At 47.7% G+C, this 22,730-nt stretch overlaps 1 protein-coding gene across 1 annotated transcript; it reads right to left on the bottom strand.

The window, feature by feature from the left end:
- Positions 1-14,903: 14,903 nt before the first annotated feature.
- On the bottom strand, positions 14,904-19,478 carry NKX6-2 (NK6 homeobox 2). Its single transcript, XM_069611411.1, has 3 exons — positions 18,398-19,478; positions 17,117-17,289; positions 14,904-15,774 (listed from the first exon to the last, which is right to left on the bottom strand). The coding sequence occupies exons 1-3, from the start codon at positions 18,831-18,833 to the stop codon at positions 15,526-15,528; spliced, it is 858 nt and encodes a 285-aa protein (XP_069467512.1). The 5' UTR covers positions 18,834-19,478; the 3' UTR covers positions 14,904-15,525.
- Positions 19,479-22,730: the final 3,252 nt, after the last annotated feature.

Raw genomic sequence — 22,730 nt, 5'->3', positions numbered from 1 at the left:
GTATGGGTGTATTATATGTACCTTGCCACCATTGGTGGCACTTTGTTGACAGGGTGCCTGTTCAGATTCAAGCAGAGATTCAACAGTACCTGTATAAACACCTAAACTTGGGACACTTGAGCAGTGGAAGAAAACGCCTAAATTTGATACTCAAGGTACATGGAGAAACACATAAATTTGAAAAACCTGAGAAGTGGGAGGAAATGCTTACATTTTAGACTCAACAGTAGATGGAGAAGCATCTAAATGTGAGCTTAAACAGTACATGGAGAAATACCTAAACTTGGGACACTTGAGCAGTGGGAGAAAACGCCTAAATGTGAGACCATGAATTAAGCAGACATTGGATATACTCATGTAGTATTTGAGCTGATGCAAATGTTATAAACTGCAGATATAGAGTTTATTAAAAAAAATCCAATTGTTTCAGTTGGTGATCCTCAACAGATTAAGTTAGAACAATATTCAATTCATTGCACTTATTGAGACTATTTGTGATTGCTTTCAGTTCAAAGATGAGGCGTGCTTCTTCTTTTCTCATCTCTCTCTCTATTGTCACATCTTAGGTCTCTTTCAGGTGTTCTTATTCCCACAGAATGGGTGTCCTTCAGATTGTCATTCCTTTTATCCTTGAGCCACTTGTGTGAGAGGATAGTGAATGCTCTGTGTTCTTATTGCATATAAGTGCTCGCAGATTCTCAGTCTGAGTTTTCTCTTGGTACTGCCTATGTAGAATCTTTTGCACATGCAAATAATAAGATATATTACAAACTTAGATTTACAAGTGATGAACCCTAGTACATTGATGGTTCTGTTAGTATACATTTTAATTACAGAGGTTTTGTTCAAAGCATACTCAAACATTTTATATGACCCACAATTGAAAAAACCCTAAGGTTTTGGTAACCATGTGCCTGAACCTTCTCTGGGCAATGACTCCATGTTGATTGGGCTCACTTTAATCCCTATGGTTTTAGCCTGAGTTAGTACCAGATCAGGCTAATCCTTCAGGCAATACTCTATGTAAGGTCAAGTCTGAGGACATTCCAATGTCTTCTAAAATATTATACAATTCTCTCTTATGTGCTGAGAATTTTGTAATAAATCTGACAAGATCTTTCTCACTCAGGATATAATTCACACTAACAAGTTACACTAGCCTGTTGAAATTGTGTTGGCGATAATTTATCAGTCACTATGTGCTGTGCACAAAACATGCTATATGTTCTACAGTACGCTAAATATATCGGGAAATCAGTGTTGCATTTTCAACTAAAATATTAAAGCATTCTATTTGGAATAATCACACCGCCCCTGCAGTGACAGTTACCTTCACAGTCCGCCCACTCTTGGGACTTACCAGAGAAATTGTTCTAGTTAGCCTGTATCTACTTAAATTGGGGTGTTTTCATAATCACTTTTGAATAATTATTTAAAGTACAGAGCAGGCATAGATCTTCAGAGTTTTTTAATAAGTGTCCAGTCAGCTAGGCTTCTTCTGATCCCTTGCTCCCTCTTGTAGGAAAGCATATCTGCCTCAGGTACATACTTCCTCCTGGATAAGGCCTAATAACCTGTGAATAATATCCAAGCTCAGCATTTCTCAATTTGTAGAAGTGTTCCATTTACTGCAGCCTTCCCAACCCCAGAGCGTTCTCACTCCCTGTGTGCTTCTGTTTATATGATGTGTGATATTCCTACACTGTCATTGTGACATTGGTCTGTTTGATTGGCTTTGTTTTATCAATGGCTTGGTTAACAGACAGACACTCCAGGAGAACACACCCCGTAATTTGAATAGGTTGATCATATTTCTGAACATGTTACAGAGTGTGGAATGTACACTTTTGGACTCATAATAATGTCTTCCATATCTCATCATCGCAACATGACACATCAATGAAATATGGATTTCTGATTTCTCATGACCCTTGTGAACACATGGACTTGTAGCATGAATGGATGTGATGAAATATGACTTTGTTATTCATATTTATAAGGTTATCATTTGTTAATAAATCAACAGCTATTGTGTTTAAACACATTTTGTAGAGAAGAATCTCAAGGTTGCAAAACACCTTTTGTTTAATTCTGTGTCATATTGTTGTGGAGGGAGGGCCAACACAGTTTTCTTTAATACATGAATAATGATACTTCAAACGTCCTGTTACATTTCTGTTTGTCAGCACAATGTAATATTAGCAGTTCTCAGAGGCCACATTGTAAAACCTTCTGTCAGTGATTAATAGGGTTGAATGACAAGCCTCCTTTGTTTGCAAAGGCTGTCATGGCTTGGCAGGTGCTAGATTTTATTGGAGGCCAGGTTCAGATCTTAAGTGCAATAATATTGCTATAATATCCCTTCTGATGATGGGTCTGAAAATACCAAGCTCCACGCATGTGAATAATTTAGGTCATATCTCTTGAGATGATTGTGATTGAGGACCAACTTTAATGTGTTCAAATGTATTGTTCTCTTATTATTATTATTATTATTATTATTTCTCTTGAGGTGGAACCAAGTGAATGGGGGCATTGCATTAACCAGATGCTCTGAATAGATTTACATTTATTATCTAAAATATTATGTGTTTGTTGGATGAATGATAATAATGTGTGGATGACTAATGGTATCAGACTAGGCCCTGATGAAGGATGCACAGTCGAAAGCACATTGACCAAATAGTGGCAGTGTGCTGGACTCATTTTTTTGGGGGAATTTCTGCAATATTAAAATACTATATTTTCAAACTAATGAAGAAATGAATGACATTAATGTCCTATATTGACCACAAGGATTGGAAGAATACAATTAACCCGAAGTGGGTATAAGATTGTGCGGCCCAAACTGACGGCTAATTAGCCATGGTCTTATTTCTCACTTTATTTAGAAAATAGTTTTTCTTGTATTCTTTTCTGCTGTGTGGCAGAATCTGTGTCATATGTTGGTTGCTGTCCCATGGGTCAGCAGGTCTGCCTGCATTCCACAGGTGCACCCTTTGCTTTAATGGAAGGAAAATACAGTTAGAAAGTAGCAAGCCACCCTTCAGATATTTCTCACTTCAAATTCAGTCATTCTCCATTTTCTCTAACACCATGTGTCATCCTCTGGATGCGTAGGTAGAGACGCCTTCACCCCATCGAAAAACACCGACTGACGTTAATGCCATCCTGCACACCTGTGTCATTCATGCTTGAACTTGAACACCACCCTAAAACAGAATTCTTGTTATAGGCCAACAACCCCATTGCCTGCTACCCTGACATCTCCCTGGGTGTGGAATCCAAGAAAAGACTGATCACAAAAGGGCATACAAATTGCCATGTGTCTCACTGGTGCTGGCCATATCAGTACCATCTATTGCAGCAACAGGTCCATGTCTATCTCGCCCCATACTATGCCATCACCCACTCCAGACTGTCCCTAAACTCCTCATCATACCTGACCCATGCCATGCGTCTCTAGTTCACAAACACATTACATATGAAGTTCATGTATTTGAAAAGTGCCACAAAACATTCTGGATACTTCTTGTGGAAAATACCAGAATAGATATTGAAAGCTAATTTGCAATTCTCAATAGGCACTGGGCTCATTGGTCTTCTTGCCAGCCCCCCAACGTCTTCCTTAAATCCCTCCTTTGCCCTCACTTCTCTATTCAGCATTTTAAAGACATCCACAAATTCACCCTTCCATATGTTCTCCTTTGTACATAGCATCAGAATAGCTCCCAGTGATTTTGCAATGCACATGTATTATAACTTTTCCTCCGTACCTTCCCCTGGTGCTCACCCTTTGGCCTGCTACCCCATGTCCCCTTTTAGAATATAACTCCCCCTACATTCTCCACTGCTTTCTTCCCAAATCACGCACCCCACTGTTTCCCACCACATATCTCAGCTTCTCTGTATTCACACCCACTTCCACCATAGGCATCCTGACCCTCCCTTTACCACCTCATAACTACTTTCTTCTTTTTCTCCCCTTTAATGTCCCCTGCACCTCCAGAACTTACCACTCCCCAGCCCTTGCTGCCACTTCCAATTCCGTGCCAGCATTCCAAACTTTCTTCTGCCATCCCTGTTGTTCCTTCCCAGGCTGGGGCCCAAACTGCACACTCTCAACTCTTGACATTTGTGTCAATCTTTCCATCGTAAACCTTGTCCCTGCTCCTGCTTCAATCACTCCTATCTGTCCTCACTAGGTTCCTGCTGTGTGATAAAACAGCATATGCCCATTGCCGAGTCAAACCCTCTGCCTTTTGCCATGTTCCTGTTGTTATTCCTACTACTCATGCTCAGCCACCAAGTTCATACTTCCTCTTCTTCAACATGTTCACTACCCACACATTCTCTCTTTCCTCCTCCATGATCTCCCAAATGCTCTTTCTTGTCCCCCTGTTCCAATACATCCAGTCACTCTCTTCCCAATACACTGCTGGACCCTCCATTCCCATCTTTCCTGGGCTCAGTCCCACTCTCCCTCCTCCTCTCCACTCATCCCCTGATGCTCCAGGTCAACTACCATGGGGCATCAAGCCCAATGCTTATAGTTGTCTGTGGGGCAGGGCCTCCGCAAGAATCCCTGTATCGCTGGCAACACTGGGCAGAGGCATTCTGCTCTAGAACCCTTTCTTGTGCCCAGACATCCCATACCCACCCACATACTCTCACGCCTTTTCCTGACAGTCATACTAATTCACACCTACTCAACCTCTCTACCTTCCAATGCAACCTCTGCCGACCTGGCCAGCCGCCAGCTTGACACTGTATACAGATTACAAGCCACGACCTCTGTGACGCCCCATCTAAACTCAATCTCCTCTTCAGCCACACCCATTTACCTTCCCCCTCCTTCAGCTGTCATCTCCGCCACTGCCTCTACTAGTAGACACCACATAGTAGAATGTGTGCTATCCTTGGATAACCAGGAACAGGGACTACAATATGTTATGTCCCAGTTTGTAAAAGGCATATATTCATTCTACAATCAAGTTTCCCAAAGGGACAAATTACACACAAGAACATCTGCCTCCATCATCATCCATTATTCAAATGAATTCAATGTCCTGGAAGTTACAAAGATATGAACCCAGCTAAACCAACACAACTCTCTCAGAGATGTGTACAGAGAAATTTCATCACTAATCCTAAACTCTGCAGTATCCTACATACTCACCCTCAACCACCAAACAAAACACACACACACTTCTAACAGAGCAGGGACGTGAAACCACCACAAAATGCACAAACTCTGCAACACCCAACACATTACAGAAAAAGAAAAGACCCCATATACACTCATGCACCAAAACACTGGCAAACCTTTAACAACTAAAAGCAAACCGAGGATACAGTGACCGTTTTTTCCAAACTGAAGCTACCAGCAGCACAACAAAGCTTTCTTGCTTCCCCCTCTACAGCCCACTATCTAACCCTCAAGAGGCCTCTTTCCTTTAGGGGTCCACCAGAGGACTGGCAGACCATGAAAATGTGTGGTGTGCACTGTAAGCATTGCAATAACATGGCAGTTAATAATACTTACATAATGAGCCATACTTGTATGTAGGACGCTTGATGCACTTGGCTTCCCCCGCCGTCAAAATTCAAACCCGGGTCGGTCACCATCTCTGCATGTGCGCTCCCTCGCAGATCCCGACCAACCTGCATGAAATGAAGAAAGGGCTGCTCTGAGCTCCCTTGACTGCTTCTACAGTGGCCATCATGGCTGCAGCACTTTCCACACAAGTTATCTTTTCTGTCAAAATCCGCCTTCAGCGCCCTGCATGTTATTGATAATGGCAAAATGTGCTTCAGTGGTGGGCACTACCATGCAACATGTATGCCTCTTAACTCGGGCAGCAGTCTGTTACCATGTGGTACAGCCCCCCACTGAAGGGATTATGGTCTAAGTAAATGTGCCCTACGTAATCAGTGTGTGTTATGTGAAAGCTTTTGCGCACTTCCAAAAATGTAATTAAAAGCCAGGGCATTCTTCTCATAGCCCCCCAAAGGGTTCCATGTAATAATGTCCCTGCAAAAATGTCGCCTGTCAAAAAAGTCTACATTGAACATGCAGGGTACACCCCTGCAAGCCCCAAAACCTTTTTTTTTCAAGGAGAGTGGGGGATTTTGCATCCATAGGCAATTGCCACGCGGAGCGCTGTGGTTTCTACCGAAAGTGTTGCTGGGCCTGACAAGCTTGGTTTTACTGGATGAATTAGCTGAGACTGAACCATATGAAAGTATCCACCATCACATATTTATGGGCCGTGCGAATTGAAGATAAATTGAATTTAAGTACAAAGTACAAGAGTTTGAAGTAATCAATGAGATAGGCGATTGACCACTTATTTGTGTGGTTTTTGACATCAATAAGAGGAAGTGCCCTGAGGAAGACCTATTCAAGGGTCGAAACATGTGAAGGCTGTCCAGTAAAGCGATCATATTTCCGAATTTTTGGTCTATACATTTGACTGGAATCATTTATTGAGCTTTGGTGAGGTGTGGCACGAATGGTGAGATTATCACAGTTCATCAGTATTCTTGGACCATGGGCTTTGGTCATCTTATTTTCTGACCACTGCTGGCCTACATAAAAAATAGAATAAGATTTCTACAGATTAGAGAACGCAACTGGTTGTAGCCTGTAGAAATACATTTGACATACAAAAAAATTCAAAACCCACCCAATCTTCACACACCACAACTCGGCCCTTAGTAACGTCATTACAGCACTTCTGTTTGGCTGAGCCAATAACAGCATACCATAAAGGCTGCACATAGTTGAGATGAATGCCCAATTCGATAGCACTCAATCGAACCGCTTCAGGAGGATGCACGTTTCTTCTTGGTGTGTTCAGCGAATGCACCGTCCCCAAAAACATGTTAAAATGTCATAATAACGTTCTAAAATGTATTGTATTTTTTGGCAAAGAAAAAAGGGTGAAATAACGTGTATTGCGTGTTTCCCCACAGCCTAATGTTCTAACGGTTCCGTAGAATGTTCACACGTAGGTCGGTGTAAATTGTACTTACTCCTAGAGCCGGACTGAGGCATGGGTACTGTGTGCAGTGGCACAGGGCCCTGCTGTAAGAGGGGCCGGACAAGACACCAGTGTCTGCCTCATCTGCTGTGCAGCTTCCATGTATAAACCTTGCGTAAGGCAACAGTGTGCCTCCCAATCTCCTGTACCTCTAAAGCATGGGTGCACAACATACGGCCCGCGGGCCAGTTGCGGCCCGCCATGCCCTTTTGACCAGCCCGCGAGGCACAAAGACTTTCCTAATGGAGGGCGGCCGGCGGCCGCCCTCCATTAGGAAAGTCTTTGTTGTCTTCCGGGCCGGTGAAAACACTGGCGCTCATTGGCTCAGCAAACACACGCATCACGTCGCTCCTACGAGCCACGTAATGCGTGTGTGCTGCACCAATGGAGGGCCAGCACTACGGCTGGCGTGGTCCATAAGGCTTGATGCCGGAATGTCCATTTCAGCTTTGGACCACGCCAGCCGTAGTGCGATTCCAGCGTTCCAGCTTACCTGCCTTCCAGCACGTCTCCAGTAAGTGCTCTGTTTGTGTTTGTGTGTCGGGTTTGTTTTGGCTAATGTTTGTGTGTGTATGTTGGTGGGGGGGTGTCGGATGTGTATGAATGTTTGTGTTTGAATGTATTTTGTGTGTATGTTGAGATGCGGGGGTGGGGGGGTGTGTCGGATGTGTATGAATGTTTGTGTTTGAATGTATTTTGTGTGTATGTTGAGATGCGGGGGTGGGGGGGTGTGTCGGATGTGTATGAATGTTTGTGTTTGCATGTATTTTGTGTGTATGTTGAGATGCGGGGGTGGGGGGGTGTGTCGGATGTGTATGAATGTTTGTGTTTGAATGTATTTTGTGTGTATGTTGAGATGCGGGGGTGGGGGGGTGTGTCGGATGTGTATGAATGTTTGTGTTTGAATGTATTTTGTGTGTATGTTGAGATGCGGGGGTGGGGGTGTGTGTCGGATGTGTATGAATGTTTGTGTTTGAATGTATTTTGTGTGTATGTTGAGATGCGGGGGTGGGGGGGTGTGTCGGATGTGTATGAATGTTTGTGTTTGCATGTATTTTATGTGTATGTTGAGATGCGGGGGTGGGGGGGGGTGTCTCGGATGTGTATGAATGTTTGTGTTTGAATGTATTTTGTGTGTATGTTGAGATGCGGGGGTGGGGGGTGTGTCGGATGTGTATGAATGTTTGTGTTTGAATGTATTTTGTGTGTATGTTGAGATGCAGGGGTGGGGGGTGTGTCGGATGTGTATGAATGCTTGTGTTTGTATTTTGTGTGTATGTTGAGATGCGGGGGTGGGGGGGTGTCGGATGTGTATGAATGTTTGTGTTTGAATGTATTTTGTGTGTATGTTGAGATGCGGGGGTGGGGGGGTGTCGGATGTGTATGAATGTTTGTGTTTGCATGTATTTTGTGTGTATGTTGAGATGCGGGGGTGGGGGGGTGTGTCGGATGTGTATGAATGTTTGTGTTTGAATGTATTTTGTGTGTATGTTGAGATGCGGGGGTGGGGGGGTGTGTCGGATGTGTATGAATGTTTGTGTTTGAATGTATTTTGTGTGTATGTTGAGATGCGGGGGTGGGGGGTTGTCGGATGTGTATGAATGTTTTGATTTAAATGTTTTTTGTGTGCTGAGTTGGGGGGTGGGGGTTCGGGTCTGTATGGGTGCATGTTTGTGTGTGTGCTGTGTTGGGGGGTGGGGGGTTCGGGTCTGTATGGGTGCATGTTTGTGTGCTGGGGTGGGGGGTTCGGGTCTGTATGGGTGCATATTTGTGTGTGTGCTGAGTTGGGGGTGCGGGTTCGGGTCTGTATTGGTGCATGTTTGTGTGTGTGCTGAGTTGGGGGGTGGGGGTTCGGGTCTGTATTGGGGCATAGTGTTTGGTTGGGGCTGAGGGGGCCATGGGGCATAGTGTTTGGTTGGGGGTGAGGGGGACATGGGGCATAGTGTTTGGTTGGGGGTGAGGGGGCCATGGGGCATAGTGTTTGGTTGGGGGTGAGGAGGCCATGGGGCATAGTGTTTGGTTGGGGGTGAGGAGGCCATGGGGCATAGTGTTTGGTTGGGGGTGAGGGGGACATGGGGCATAGTGTCCGGTTGGGGGTGAGGGGGCCATGGGGCATAGTGTTTGGTTGGGGGTGAGGGACATGGGGCATAGTGTTTGGTTGGGGGTGAGGGGGCCATGGGGCATAGTGTTTGGTTGGGGGTGAGGGACATGGGGCATAGTGTTTGGTTGGGGGTGAGGGGGCCATGGGGCATAGTGTTTGGTTGGGGGTGAGGGACATGGGGCATAGTGTTTGGTTGGAGGTGAGGGGGCCATGGGGCATAGTGTTTGGTTGGGGGTGAGGGCCATGGGGCATAATGTATCTAGGGTCAATAAAATATATATAAGTTAATGAAACAGGTGAGATACAATAACTAAATAGAAATAAATTATAACAATGGAAAATGTGTAGTACAAAATGTAAGTTTGAAATGCAAATAAAAATCGTTACCCCTCAAAAACATTCTTTTTCCATGTGTTTAGTACAAATTGGGGGTTTAAAAAGCCTCCTGCCACGCCCCGCCTAACGCCCCGCCCACATTTACTTTTCGGCCCACTATAGCCCTCATGTAAGGAACTTTCGGCCCTCTGTCAAAATCAGTTGTGCACCCCTGCTCTAAAGAGACACCAGGTCCCAGTGGGCCATCAGAAGCTGCAGGCCCTTTAATGACTAATCACTTGCTTTCTTCACAAATGATGGCCCATTTAAGAGACCATTGTTTTGGAGATGTTTGTAACGTTTCTGTGTTAAGAAATGCAAATCAACATTTTCATTGTAAAAGCACACACAAAGCACCAGTTAGATGCCTAAATCTACGCTCTCCTCTGGGTCAATTACAATATATGAAATAAAACAGTTTTAAATAAATTATCTGCATTATTTTCAGATGTTCATATTTAACGCACACAAAAAAAATGTTTATTTTTGGTAGAATGTGATATTTTCATTGCATTGTATATGAACTCTTCATTTGTCAAACATTAAAACACAATGAGGTCACTTTTTCACACATTACATTTTCAAAACCCAAAGGCCATTTTTTGCATTTTGCTGAATTGCATTCTGGTAGCTGTAGTCTACCAGTCAAGATGGGGGAATAATGCCACATTTGTACACATTTTGCTTAACATATGTCTGTAATGATTTATATATATTTGAGTGGGTAACTTACTATGCTATGTGTACTTTTCAACTTATTTTATAAAGCAGAGTATTGTTGAAAGCCAGATATGATGAGAGGGCAAGCGGGTCCTGAATATTTGCCCAGGATGTGGCAAGAGAGGTTGCAGTTCTGGATACTGGTGCAGTTATTTTTTTACCTGATTGTGACCCTATACTGCTTGTCAGGGCACAAGTAAAGGATGCATGTGGGTGGACAGCGTAACTTTTTTTTCACAGAGTGGAAGCAACCCCCTTTGGTGTTTTTGAGGTCGGCAAGCTTGCTCAAACATTTGGCTACCAGGATTTCCCCCAGATTGTCATGTTTTTAGTGCAGACACTTGCCCACACAAACTCATAAAATGATCATCAAAGCACATGCTTGTATTGGGATTCTGTTTTCTAGAAAATATTTCACTAGATATTTCTGGTAAAGGTGAGCACCAGCGTATTTGCCCAGCGTATTTAATGAAAAATGTCTTCTCTCGGGTTATTTTTCTGTGGGTGATTACTGTTTTTGAAAGGTCAGTGCTCTTTTGTCTGGTGCACTTTCTTCTAAGGGCAACAGTCAAGTGAACTAAATGTGCATCTTTCACTTTAAGATGTGCTCACTTACTGCGCGTATATTTTTGGGTGCCAGCTTTTGATTTTCGCTAGGGGGACAAAGGTTTCCACACCGAGTGAAGCGCAGATCCCCGTGTCGGAACACCACATTTCACAGCATGTTTATTTATTTATTTTTACATTGGTAGAAAGCGCGCAAATCCCTTGGGCATCTAGGGGCTGCTGCCGCAGGAATAGGAAATTAGACATATGATTTACACTTATAACGTCTCAGCAACAGTCGCCCAACCTGCTCTTTTGCCTTTTCAACGTTCTGCTATAGGATCTCCTGCTATTCTACACCCGGCGAACCTTTCTGGTCTGCTCACCTCCTCCAATCAAGATTCAGGGGTACATTAATGAGGCTACTTTCTCATTTTGTAGTGCGCAGCCCTTGATAGATGTAGTTATTGCTTTTATTTTTTTTGACAGTCAGATTAATCCTTATCTGTAGTTTCTGAAATAGAAGCATATTGCTAATTTGCACATTATGCCTAAATATGCACACAATAAAAATAAAAAGAATTGTGAAACTTCTGCAAAAAGAGCAATGGGTTTCAGTTAGCAAGACACACTCACCATATGTTTGCAATGCCTTCCACAGGTAGTGTTTTTAAACCAAAGTTTCAAAAGACCTTTTGCAAACAGTATTTGTATCAATCACACGTGGGAAGGGATGTGCGCAAGTTCCTGAATTGCAGACTGCTCTCAAATCCGGCCTTCGGCACTTAACCAGAGTGCGTGCTCCCGCAACTTGTATCACACTATGCCTTACCTGCCAAAATTAGAAGGCTGTAGAAAGTATTCTGCTGTCTGTTACTTCAAAGAAATGCCCCACTCCTGATGCCACATTGGCAAATGTTAATATTGACAATTCATATGTGGACGTGTCTACACCTTACAAATGGCAACATAATGTAAATTCCCATGATACCTTTGCGCACTAAAGACTCATTCGGTGATATCACTAATGTCACTATTTATGCAAATGATGGGCCCACATGTTCTATCACCCAGGGCCCTGCAAATCCTATGTCCGGCCCTGCTCCCTCCCCCCCACACCTCCATCCCCTGCTCCCTAAGGCCCACCACCTCCTCCCGCAGCTCTACTTCCCGAGACTGGCAGGACACGTGTATACCTTACTGATGCGACTTTGTGACCAGGCCAGCTGAAATCCCTTAGAGCGCTCTCACGGCAACCTGCGCGACAAGCACACGGGGCAGATAGTTTGACAGAAACACCGTTTCGTCCTGGGGAAGAGGTTACACCGCCGTTTTCACGTGCTTTCAGGAAATGCTCCCAGAATGAACTACTGATCTCAGTGCAGCGTTGTGGCTTTAAAGTGTGTTACACTTCGCGCTTTTACCTCTGCACAACGACACAAAGTACAACAGCGCGTGCGCGGCAAAGAGTCAGCTATTTGTGTCAGCAGTGTAAGGTTGTGTCTGCCTCAGTTTTGGTGTTTCCAAACGGTTTGTGCTTTCTAAAAAAAAAGGAATTCGACGGCCTAGGTCTTTGGGTCTTTGGCACGTTCTCGTATTGAAGTTTGATGGGCCTCGTTCACAGAACGTTTTTCGATGGGAGCATCCGATTGAAGGACATTTTGCGAATCATCAGACCCGATAGGTTTTGAGTCTCAGGCGATTTATAAATATAAAAGCCGACGCCTGCAGAAGTGCGCAGTGCATGGTGGCCGCTGGCCGGCGAAAGACAAGGGCGCTAATTGTTCGTGGGCAAACATTGTCCACAAACAGGGCAACTGGCAGTTGCTGCCTTGGCGAGGGGGGAGGTGGGGAGGCCCCCCGGGGCTGAGTTTCTCCCCGCAGATGCTGCGGCTGCTTGTTCGGAAGGACAGAGGGAGGAGGGCCGGGAGACAAGGGCAGTGTTCTAATGGCATGCGGTCAGAATGGCAATTCATGTGTTAACTCCCTGGAATACAATGGCCTGGAAACGGGGGGACTGTCTGATTAATTTCAACACACTGACAATGCAACAGGCGTACAATGGATTGCAAATGGCCGCGTGAATTGGTTCACTCGGGTTCAGCAACTTCTTCCACCCTTCCTAAACATGTACACACCATCGCAGCTCTCCGGCCTGGATGCTTTTAGCGAGGTTTGCAAAAACGCACACATTGTGCACACAGCGGCAGGGGCTGGTCTCTCTCCGTTCGAGAGCGGCAACCTTTTAATTCCTGGCTTCCAAGTGAAAAGGTGAGCGAGAGTTCACGGCAATGCGCGGGGGGTTATTTCATTAGCGGGTCTCTCAGGGTGAAGAGCTCTCTGGGGCCAGCACAGGCGGCTGGCGGCGATACTTCGTCCATCACAAACACACAGAAGTCGGAAATACAGAAATGCGTGCTATGCAGCTGGTGTACAAACGGCTTGCAATGGGATTCGCCGTTGAAAACGAGTTTGCAAAACAGGTCATGTGTGTGTACGAGTGCACCCCTGTGATAGATAATACGGGCATGATATGTAAATACCCTAAATATGGTGTGTTGGCTGCATGCTGGCTCGGCAGCCTCATCCTAAAGCGTCCGCGTGTTTAAGAGTTGATATGAGTTTCTAGTCGTTTCCAGTCATATCCGCACTTAGGAATAATGGCGCCCTGTGCTGGAACGACATGTCCGCCTACAGCGCGTGCTTTATTAGTCCGATCGTGAATGCTTGCCTGCTTTATACCGCCGAGTCGGTACGTGTGCGCATCGGTGCCAGTCAGTGGCATCCTGTATTATCAAGTATTAGAGCTGCTCGGTGGTATGTGTGCGTGTACTTATTATACCTATCGGTGTACATTAGTATTGCTGGGACGGGGCATATGCACGTGACATGATGGCACTCTCTGTTATTGAATTTATCATATCAATGCATTGGCGTTAGGATTATCGTGTTGCATTTGCTCAATGCCATCTTCAATAGAATAAAACCTGTTTGCAGGTTCGGGAGGATAACTCAGGAGCAGCGTGCTTGCCTTGGAAGCAAGACGACACTGAGCAACACAGGTTCGATCCCCGGGTCCGTGCTTAGAAACCACTAGGTATTAGCGCGTTAAAAATAACCTATCAAATCATGCAGTAACGTTACTCGTTATTCCCCTGTGTATGTATATAAATACACGTGTATGTATATATATATATATATATATATATATGAGTTGTATGGGGTATGGAATTGTCCTCGGTGCTATAGTTTGGTTTGGTTATTAAAAACAGAAGTAATCAATTTTGCTCATTTGCAGCGGGAACTCCACAAGGGCTTTCAATTGTAGTCAAGCTTCAAATACCTTTCTTTTCTTTTTTTTACCCATGTGAAAAACTCAGTAGAACAGGTGGGGCCTAATTTACAACCGCGGTTTCCAATGGGATTGCGCCATTGTAAAATGCTTTTGTAAATCGGGCCCGTGAGCTTTGCAGAAACGTAAGTGTTAACTGCACAGGCCTCCTTTCGTCAAAGCTCCGTTCGTTGTGTGCGGTTAGAAGCCCGGCTCGGCGCTACGTTGATTCTTCCAAATGGCAAAAGGTGGGATTGGAATAATGCGCTATCGCGCAGGAGCTAAATAGCTGGCAGTGGAGCGGGCCGTTCCCGGGCGAGTGGCGCGCGTGGTGGACACACGTGTGAAAGAGAAGCGTGTGCGCGGAAAGCTGGAGTATAACAGTGAGCTCTGGCCGTCTCCACATCTCCCCACCACAGCGGGCCTGCTGCCCGGCGGCGTGGCCTCTACTCCTTCCCGCCAACACATGTCCTTGTGCGGCTTCTTTGGGGCACACACCTTCTGTTTACTGGGGAAATGTCCGGCAACCTCTTGCCACCCTTTTTGATTGGGCAGGCGGCATAGCGACGGGTAAAGTGCGAAGCAAAGGGTCCAACTAGATCTGAAAATGCTGTTTTAGGCTTGAAGAGCTGCAGCCAAACCAACTAAATACCCATACAAGGATCGTGCCCCACCCCCTCCTTTTTTGTGGTGCCGCAATTACAGTGTAAAAAAAAGTGTCGCTTTTCAGTGGCACCAGCAGTTCACAAACAATTAATTTGAAAAAATATGCATGTCTAAAGAGGCTTGTTAAATAATTTATTGATTATACAAAGTCTTTTGAACCGCTGTCTAGACAATAATCTTCTTAATTCAATTGAAAATCAGTTGCCAGTTCCCTCTCCTAGAAAGGTCGGGCGCTGCTGAGCATAAAACCCGCGGACATAAAGAAACGGCTAAAACACCGAATTAAAAGGGGGCGCCTTTAAAGTGGAGCAACACATCACACCGTTTGCAGTTCCACGTGCAAAGTAACCGGGCCGGGATCACAGGTCTATCAAAACAGTAACAAAATGTGATCCACGGGCGGAGGAGATCCGTAGCCAGCAACAAATCGAGAGGAGGTTCAGGGGGCAACTGGGAGAAGAGAAGGAGAGGTGGAGGGGGGGGGCGAGAGAAACACAGAAGAAAGAGAAAACCGGCCCTCTTCATCGAGGAACAGTCAGATAATTTCATAACTTATTTTGTAAAAAATATATACATCTGAAGATACAATTTAAGCTGTACAACACATCACTTTGTTTAAAACATTCACTTACACGTCGTCCTTATAATTTGTATACCCTGGTTAATTCGGCTTTTTGAAAGCGCTTGGGGGTGGGAGGCAAGAGTTCGGGGCGCTTAAAGTCTCTCCCCGCGGGGTGCTATCACAAAGTGTCCGAGGCGTTGCTGCACGGGCTGAGGAGCGTTAAGTTTGTGGATTTGTGCTTTTTTAAGAGCCGGCAGATTTTCTCGTCGTCCGAGTTGGGGTCCAGGGGCTTGTTGTACTCGTCGTCGTCGTCGTTGTCCGAGCTCTCCTTCAGCTTCTCCGTCTCCGAGTCGTGCTTCTTCTTGGCGGTGGCCATCTCGGCGGCGTGCCGCTTCCGCCACTTGGTCCGCCGGTTCTGGAACCACACCTGTTGGGAAGAGCGAGAGGGGGGAGAGGCCGTCAGAGGATGACGCAGCAGAGCGCGCGGGTCGTGAAGATGCGGTCCCAGCGCCCACCCCATCACCGGATACCCGCTCACACACACTGCACCTTCCCCTATTCCCATCCGATTAATAAGATGTGTATGCGATGGTAATTCCCACACAGCGCAAAGCAATAGCAATCAAGAATACACAATTCATTAAGTTATTAACTAGCGAAGTGAGCAGGTGGTTTTTCCTTTTAAAATAGATTGACAACAATTTACAGGAAGCCATGCATATTAATTACGGGGCAACCTCATGTTTTATTTTAAAAATGGGTTACTTTTAAAATTCGACATTCATTCGAAGTGTGAACAAACAAATAAATAAATTAGTAGTTGCTGTCATAAAACATTCTGCCGGACAGGTGCTGGTGTCTACAATGGGTGGAGCGTCGGGATATTTGGCCAGGGCTGCGCTGTGCACACGTGAATAGTGTAGGAAGGGTGCCACTCTCGGGGGTGGGGGCCGGGGGGGGCTCATAGCAGATAGTTTAGCCGCAGGTCTGGCTTAAGGTTGCCGTGGCGGCGCTCTTGTGAGGACAGGGCGATACCACACAGGGAAGGCGCGCGCTGCGGGGGTCTCGTGCCCGCTCATCTCTCGGGTGAACCTCTGGGGGGTTCACGGAAGCCCTGTGCGTGGGAGGGCACCGCAACCATTAGGAACCCACAAGTATGAGTTCAGGCTCCAGGAGAGGGACAATTAAAAGGGATCCAACGGGAAAGAGTTTGGGGGGGAAAGGGGCACTGTTTATGTGCGAAGTCGCACCAAAAATCTAACAATGTTCCAAAGTTTCACAAGTTCAATAAAGTTCGGCACAAATATAACAACAGATGTTCAAATCGGGCCCGCTGAATGATAACAGCACCTCAAGAAGAAGCGTTTTATATGAATGATATGTGGACTGGGGGGGGGTGCGGTGTGGGAGGGGGGGGTGTATCATGAATAATTAAATGAAGCCAACCGTAATAGGTTTTTTTTTAAACCAAGATACCCCCGTCGCTGTTTTTGAAAGTGTGTCTTACTCTGCCTCTGGTTAATGAGTGCCTGCTGCAGATCCAGGCCTTAAACCTCAGTTTTTGGTTGCAACAGCCTGAAGTCGCCTGTACCTGCCGTTCATAATGGCCGCAGGCTTATCCCCAATGTACATTTTCCTCCACTTACACCTTGAACGAATCCCTATTTTCCAGATCAGATGGTATTTAACTAGCAAGCACCCGCCTTCTAGGCGTGCCTGGCACCCCCATTCTGGCACCGCTAAATGGCCAACATTTAAGGCCTCCTTACCTTGACTTGGCTTTCGGTCATGCCCAGGGAGTAGGCCAGCCGGGCCCTCTCGGGGCCTGCCAGGTACTTGGTTTGCTCGAAGGTTTTCTCCAAGGCGAAAATCTGCTGCCCCGAGAAGGTTGGGCGCGAGTGCTTCTTCTTGCCGTCCTTGTCGAGTACCATGCCGCTCTGGGCTGAAAGGAAGCAGGCCGATATAGCTTGTTAGAACACAGGGAAACGATGACAGCCACTCGCACTCGGCAACACTTCCAACACTGGCGCAATCTGCGGGGTTGTGAACACACCCACCCGCGCTTGCTTTGCTCGCTTCTTATGCACTACAGAAAAACTCAAAACATGTAGGGTCAGATTCACAAACATGATTCAGCGTGGGCAAGCCCCATTGAAGACATGTGTGTAAACCAGGCCAATCCGTTCAATACAGTACAGTTCTAATCGGAAGTGGCACATTTGCAAACCTTCCATAGGCCATCTATCGAGTGTTCCCCACTGTGGCACGCGACATGGATTAACCAAGAGCGCTTTCTGGCCAGATTTAGTAAAGACCCACGCGCGTGTTCCGAAGTCACAAGGGAACCACCTATCAATGTTACAATCACTTTGGCGACGTTTTATAACGCGCCACATTGCAGTGTAGGGAAAGGGGGTGGGGCAAGAAGCTCTGACAGGGCCCCCCAAAATGTCGCGGTTCAAGGTTTTTTTAAACCGGTTGCACTGGCTGCAGAATAAAATGTCAAGTGGCAAAATGTACACGCGTATGGCACACCACAGACTTCAACCTGCATCCCACCCAGACCAGAGAACATGTTTCTCTGTGCGTGAAAACAACACGATTCCTGCAAGTCTGATGCTGTGGGCCGGGGGTACTAGGAACCCCGCAGCTTTAAAAGAAGGCGGCCTGGGCTAGAAAACCGCACTTGCGACAATCTGTCACAATGATCTATACACTAGCGCTGTACTATATGCAATGCTTGGCAAGATCGACACACAATGAAGGCGTGTTTTGATTGCAAGATGGGTGACTTTAGCTGAACCAGGGCACATTTTCGTCTATGTGGTGGGGCCAAACCCCAAAACTCACCAGCTCGCTCTGCCAGAACTTGGCATGCATACTTATAACTCATGACATGCAAGTACAGGTACATATGGCCTTCCACCAGTACAGTGATTTCTGACAGTTGTGCCAACCATCAGAGCAGAATGTTCTTAAGCACTTTCCCCAATCTCCCTACACGGTACCCGCAGTAATGATGCTATCGAGCAGAGTATTGCAGTACTCACCGGGACAGGACAGCCTGGGGTCCCTCCAGGGCGCACCCTGCATGACGCCGGGCCAGAAGATGGGTGCCCTCCCCGGTAGCTCGGCCAGCGGCTTGGGGTAGCGCGCCATGGCGGCGGGGTTAAAGTACATGCCGGCCGAGGCGGTCAGTCCGTTGATGCGCGGCAAGCCGGAGAGCAGCCCCCCCGTGCTGCCCAGGGGCCGGCCCAGGATGTCGCTGATGCCATGCGGGGTGCCCAGGCCCGGGAACTGGGAGCTGAGCTGCGAGAGGCTGGGCGCCTTGAAGCCCGACGGGCTGTGCAGGGTGTAGGGGAAGAGGGAGTTCTTCATCTCGGCCATGTTGTGCAGGGCTGCCAGCGGCGCGCTGCTCAGCACGAAGGCGGAGCCCTGCTGCTGCGGCCTCTGGGGGTTAGGATCCATCTGCCCCACCGCCAACATCTGTGCGCATGGAGGGGCGAAGGCCGCGGGGAGCTGGGGCGCCAGCGGTGGGCTTCGGGGAGCTGCACAGGGCACTCACTCTTCGAAAGAAAGTCAATGAGCAACAGAAACTTCTCAGAGCAGCAGCGGGGATTCTTCAGATTGCAGGCAGCAATGGAGCTTCGGGGAGCAGCCGACGGCAACGGGGCCTGTCCTGGGCGCAGGCAGCTGGAGCAGGGAGCGGGGACACTTCGGGGAGCAGACGGAAAGTTCTCATCGGGCAGCAGCCAATGCCAGCAGCAGAGATGGTTCAAATCCCAGAAGCCGCCGGCAAACGCAGCAGAGCGCAGCAGAGACCGCACGGGCCCAGCCCCTGGGACCAGCCACCATAAGCCGGTAGAGAGCAGCTGTCAGCGGCACTTCAGAGCGCAGCGGCCGGGGAGCGCGCAAGTGCGGCGCGCAGAGTGCAGGGCAGCTAGGCAGGAGTCTCTGCTCTGTGCACCTGTCCTCGCGCTGCGTGGGCGCCACTCTGTGCCCCGTCAGCACCGACCCACGTTTAGAGAGCGGGGAAGAGGAGATGCACTTCAACTGCCCGGAAGCACAGCACGGCCCGCGGCGTCCTTCCTCCACCCCAGCTGCAATCCCCAGGCACTGACTGTACTGAGCGCTTCCGGACCGTGTGTTCCGCGCGCTGACACACGCCGCACTTGATAAGCCGGGCCGCCGCCCGCCAGCCGCCGCTCCCCATTGGCCGCGCGCAGTGCAGCGCGCGCGCTGATTGGCCGATCGATCGAGCGCCCTTGTCCCTTCTCAGCTTCGGCGTCACCGGCGGCCCCTGCACAGTCAATGAAGCTCCTATTATACAGTCAGGTGCTGTAAATCCCGCAGCTGATTTATCTGCCCCGGCGACCGAATAAATCCCATTCAATGGGAGTTTAGTGAGCACACCCAGGCTTTAAAAAGGAAATCAGCACAAAATATGAGCAAGGTCTGCTATCACATCTAAAATGCAGATTTTGAGAGCATCCCGACAGAGTGATAAGGAGCTCTCTAAAAGAACAGGGGGCCACCTTTCAGAGGATAAAGTGTCGCATACACAAAGAGCACTTGGAATGCGACCTGATGAGGCACAAGTGCAGTCTATTGGATCAGACAGGGCACTTAGGCAAGCACTCCACAGGTCTGTTAACTTTACCTCAAGGGCCCATCCTTTTCTTTTTATTCTAGCGCCAAATCCGGTAGCTGCTTCCTGGAGAATAACAGAATGAGCTATCCTAGATGGAGCCTTGAAGTGCGGAGCACGGATTCTGGTATTTTACTCGTGTACGGAGTAGGGGAGCAGTGCCCTAGAGAGAAGAATTGTTCTTTTTTTTCTTTTAATACATTAATAATAAAAGAAACATGTAAAACCAAAACCAGCACAATACGTGTTTTAGGATAAAACTTGCGTTAAGTTCTTGATGGCTTTCCAATCCACTCGGGTTGCACTTCGGAATGATTTACGTGTATTCATAGTTCCCTGTCCTACAATGCTTCCATAGAAGTTTAATTTGGAATATTGCAGAGACGACATGTCATTCCATAGTGGGGCAGGAAATGTGGTATTTTGAGTGCAGAGCATTGCCACCCGCATGCCAGGCGATAGGAGGCACCTCGGAGTTTCGGAGGCGTTGGCCTTCTGGCGACTATCCCGATAAATTAAGTGGCCGTGGCGACACCTGTAGGGAGGGATGAAGTGAGAGACGAGTGCGGTAACTGTATCGCACTTACCATCTAGGGTTACCATGTCTAGGGATTTTTCCGAGACGTATTGTTGTATGTGATGTAAATTGACAGGCTGCATTTTATGATCTGGAAGCCGGTCACTGCAGAGTCATCGAATCACGTGTTTGTTGTTTACCGCCAAACCTATATTAGGGCTATACCGCCCTTGGCTATGTGGGGGCTGATATCGGCGACATAGCCCCCGCTCTATTGGAACACAGAGTCACTCGTTCATTAAGGGATATTCCGTTTTTTCCCCATTTCCCTTCCATCGCATCGCAACATCGCGACATTAAATATGAAAAGCGTGCATTTATTAAATCCGAAGGCACATCATTGTCACAGCAACACTGAGCGTTAACAAGATATGCGACTAGGATATAACGCGTAGAACCCGGTAGAATGTTTCACAGGTTTGTGCAGAACAGATGTTTTTAATGCAAATTATGACATACCTTAAATAAACTGTAAACACAATACAGCAATATTTAGAGGCAGAATCTAGCGTTGGTGTTTGGGCGGGGGGCCAAACAGCGATATCATCTGGGCGAGTCCCGGGTTCGAAACCGTCCTCGGGAAAGCGAAGCAATGCGTCCCCTCCGGATTTGGGCGGCAGATAACACAAGACTGAACTGGAGTGGTGCGCCGCAATGGGGGCCTGCCTGGGCATCTGTTCGTGCCAGCCCCGCTCTCGGCCAGCGATGGAGGTGCCATTGGCATGGCTCGTGGGGGTGCCATTCGTGCAGATGAGCAACTGGTCTCTGAGGCGTTCCAAGAGATGCGGGCTCCAGGGCAGGAGGCGCAGCCCCGACGGACGCTTCGGGGGACCTCTCGCAGTCGCCTCTAAGGTACGCCCCGAAGGCATAGTCAGCATCGCGAGTTGTTTCTTTTTTCGGCGCACTTTATTCATACACTGAATTTTAAGGGTTTCACGTGGAATAATTATTTCATATTTTGTACTTTCAAAAGGCCATGAGTATGCGAAGTGCGGATTCGTATTTTCCAGCTTCCATTTTCCCAGTATATAGAGGGCTCGGCCTTTTTAGGTTTAACATTAAAAGGGAATGTTTAAAAGGATTGCTTTGGGGGCTGGCATGACCGCTTTCCTGCGGCACATGCGCTTGGATGCGCGGTTCTTGCATTTCTCCAATTAGCGGGATTTCATTTGCGCATGTTTGGCTGCCGCTCTTCCTGGAGACACCGCGGCCTGCGCACCAATGCCACAGAAGAGGCTGGTTGACACTGTGCCAGAAGGTTCCAGAAGTCCCCAAGGAAGGGGCTAGGCACATGGGCGGGATGCTTGCAGCCAGTGCTGACACTTCTGCCCTGCTCAAAAGTGACTTTGCACTGCTCAAAAGTGACTTTACACTGCCGGCAAAAACCCTGATTCATGCACCTGTACAAAGTGTATTTTTGCCGTGCAAACCCAGTGCACAGTTATTTTTTTTACAGTAGTATAAAATGACTTTCCGCGGATTTTACACGGCAAAAATACACTTCGCACAGTTCCATGAATCAGGGTGTGTGGAGGCTGTGCAAAGTCACTTTGCAGCAGGACAAGGTCACTTTGCAGCAGGACAAGGTCACTTTGAATCGGGCCTTTATGCGCTGGCATCGCGGGCTCCGCTGCTTGGAGCTCTTGCAGTGTGAGTGGCCGTGTCACTGCTGCCGACTCCCGGGACTCGGGGGCCGGGATGACACATGATCGGCCGTGTGTTCCTCTCTGACCTGCCCGCTCTTATTCCACACGATGTCTCATGGGAGCGCCGCGGGCATCCCTCTCGTGACCCGATGACACCATGGGGCGATCCTGTAGTGCCCGTACTGACTTCCGCAACAGGCCGCTTGCGGGGCACTGCCCAACCCCAGATATATCGCCGTGTGCACATACCCCGAACCCGTTGGCTACCGGGGAATAGTGGGCACTGCCCGCCCCAGAAATCCTTCTCTAGACATAGTGAAAGCAATAGGCCGAGGAACAAACCGCCCGCAGACCGAAGATGTGCGCATCTCTGAGTACATTCACTCGGCCCTCCTGAGCCTCCTGGGGCAGACTGGGCACTGCCGTCCCACCTAACGGGCATCGCTTTTAATTATTCGGACACAGCTTTTGTCATCAATGCACGGCCCACTGGGCAGACCGGACCGTGCCGG

Source organism: Ambystoma mexicanum, chromosome 8 (assembly GCF_040938575.1).
Source record: "Ambystoma mexicanum isolate Mex_15411 chromosome 8, UKY_AmexF1_1, whole genome shotgun sequence".
NCBI lineage: Eukaryota > Metazoa > Chordata > Amphibia > Caudata > Ambystomatidae > Ambystoma > Ambystoma mexicanum.
This window is presented reverse-complemented; position numbering and strand designations above follow the sequence as displayed.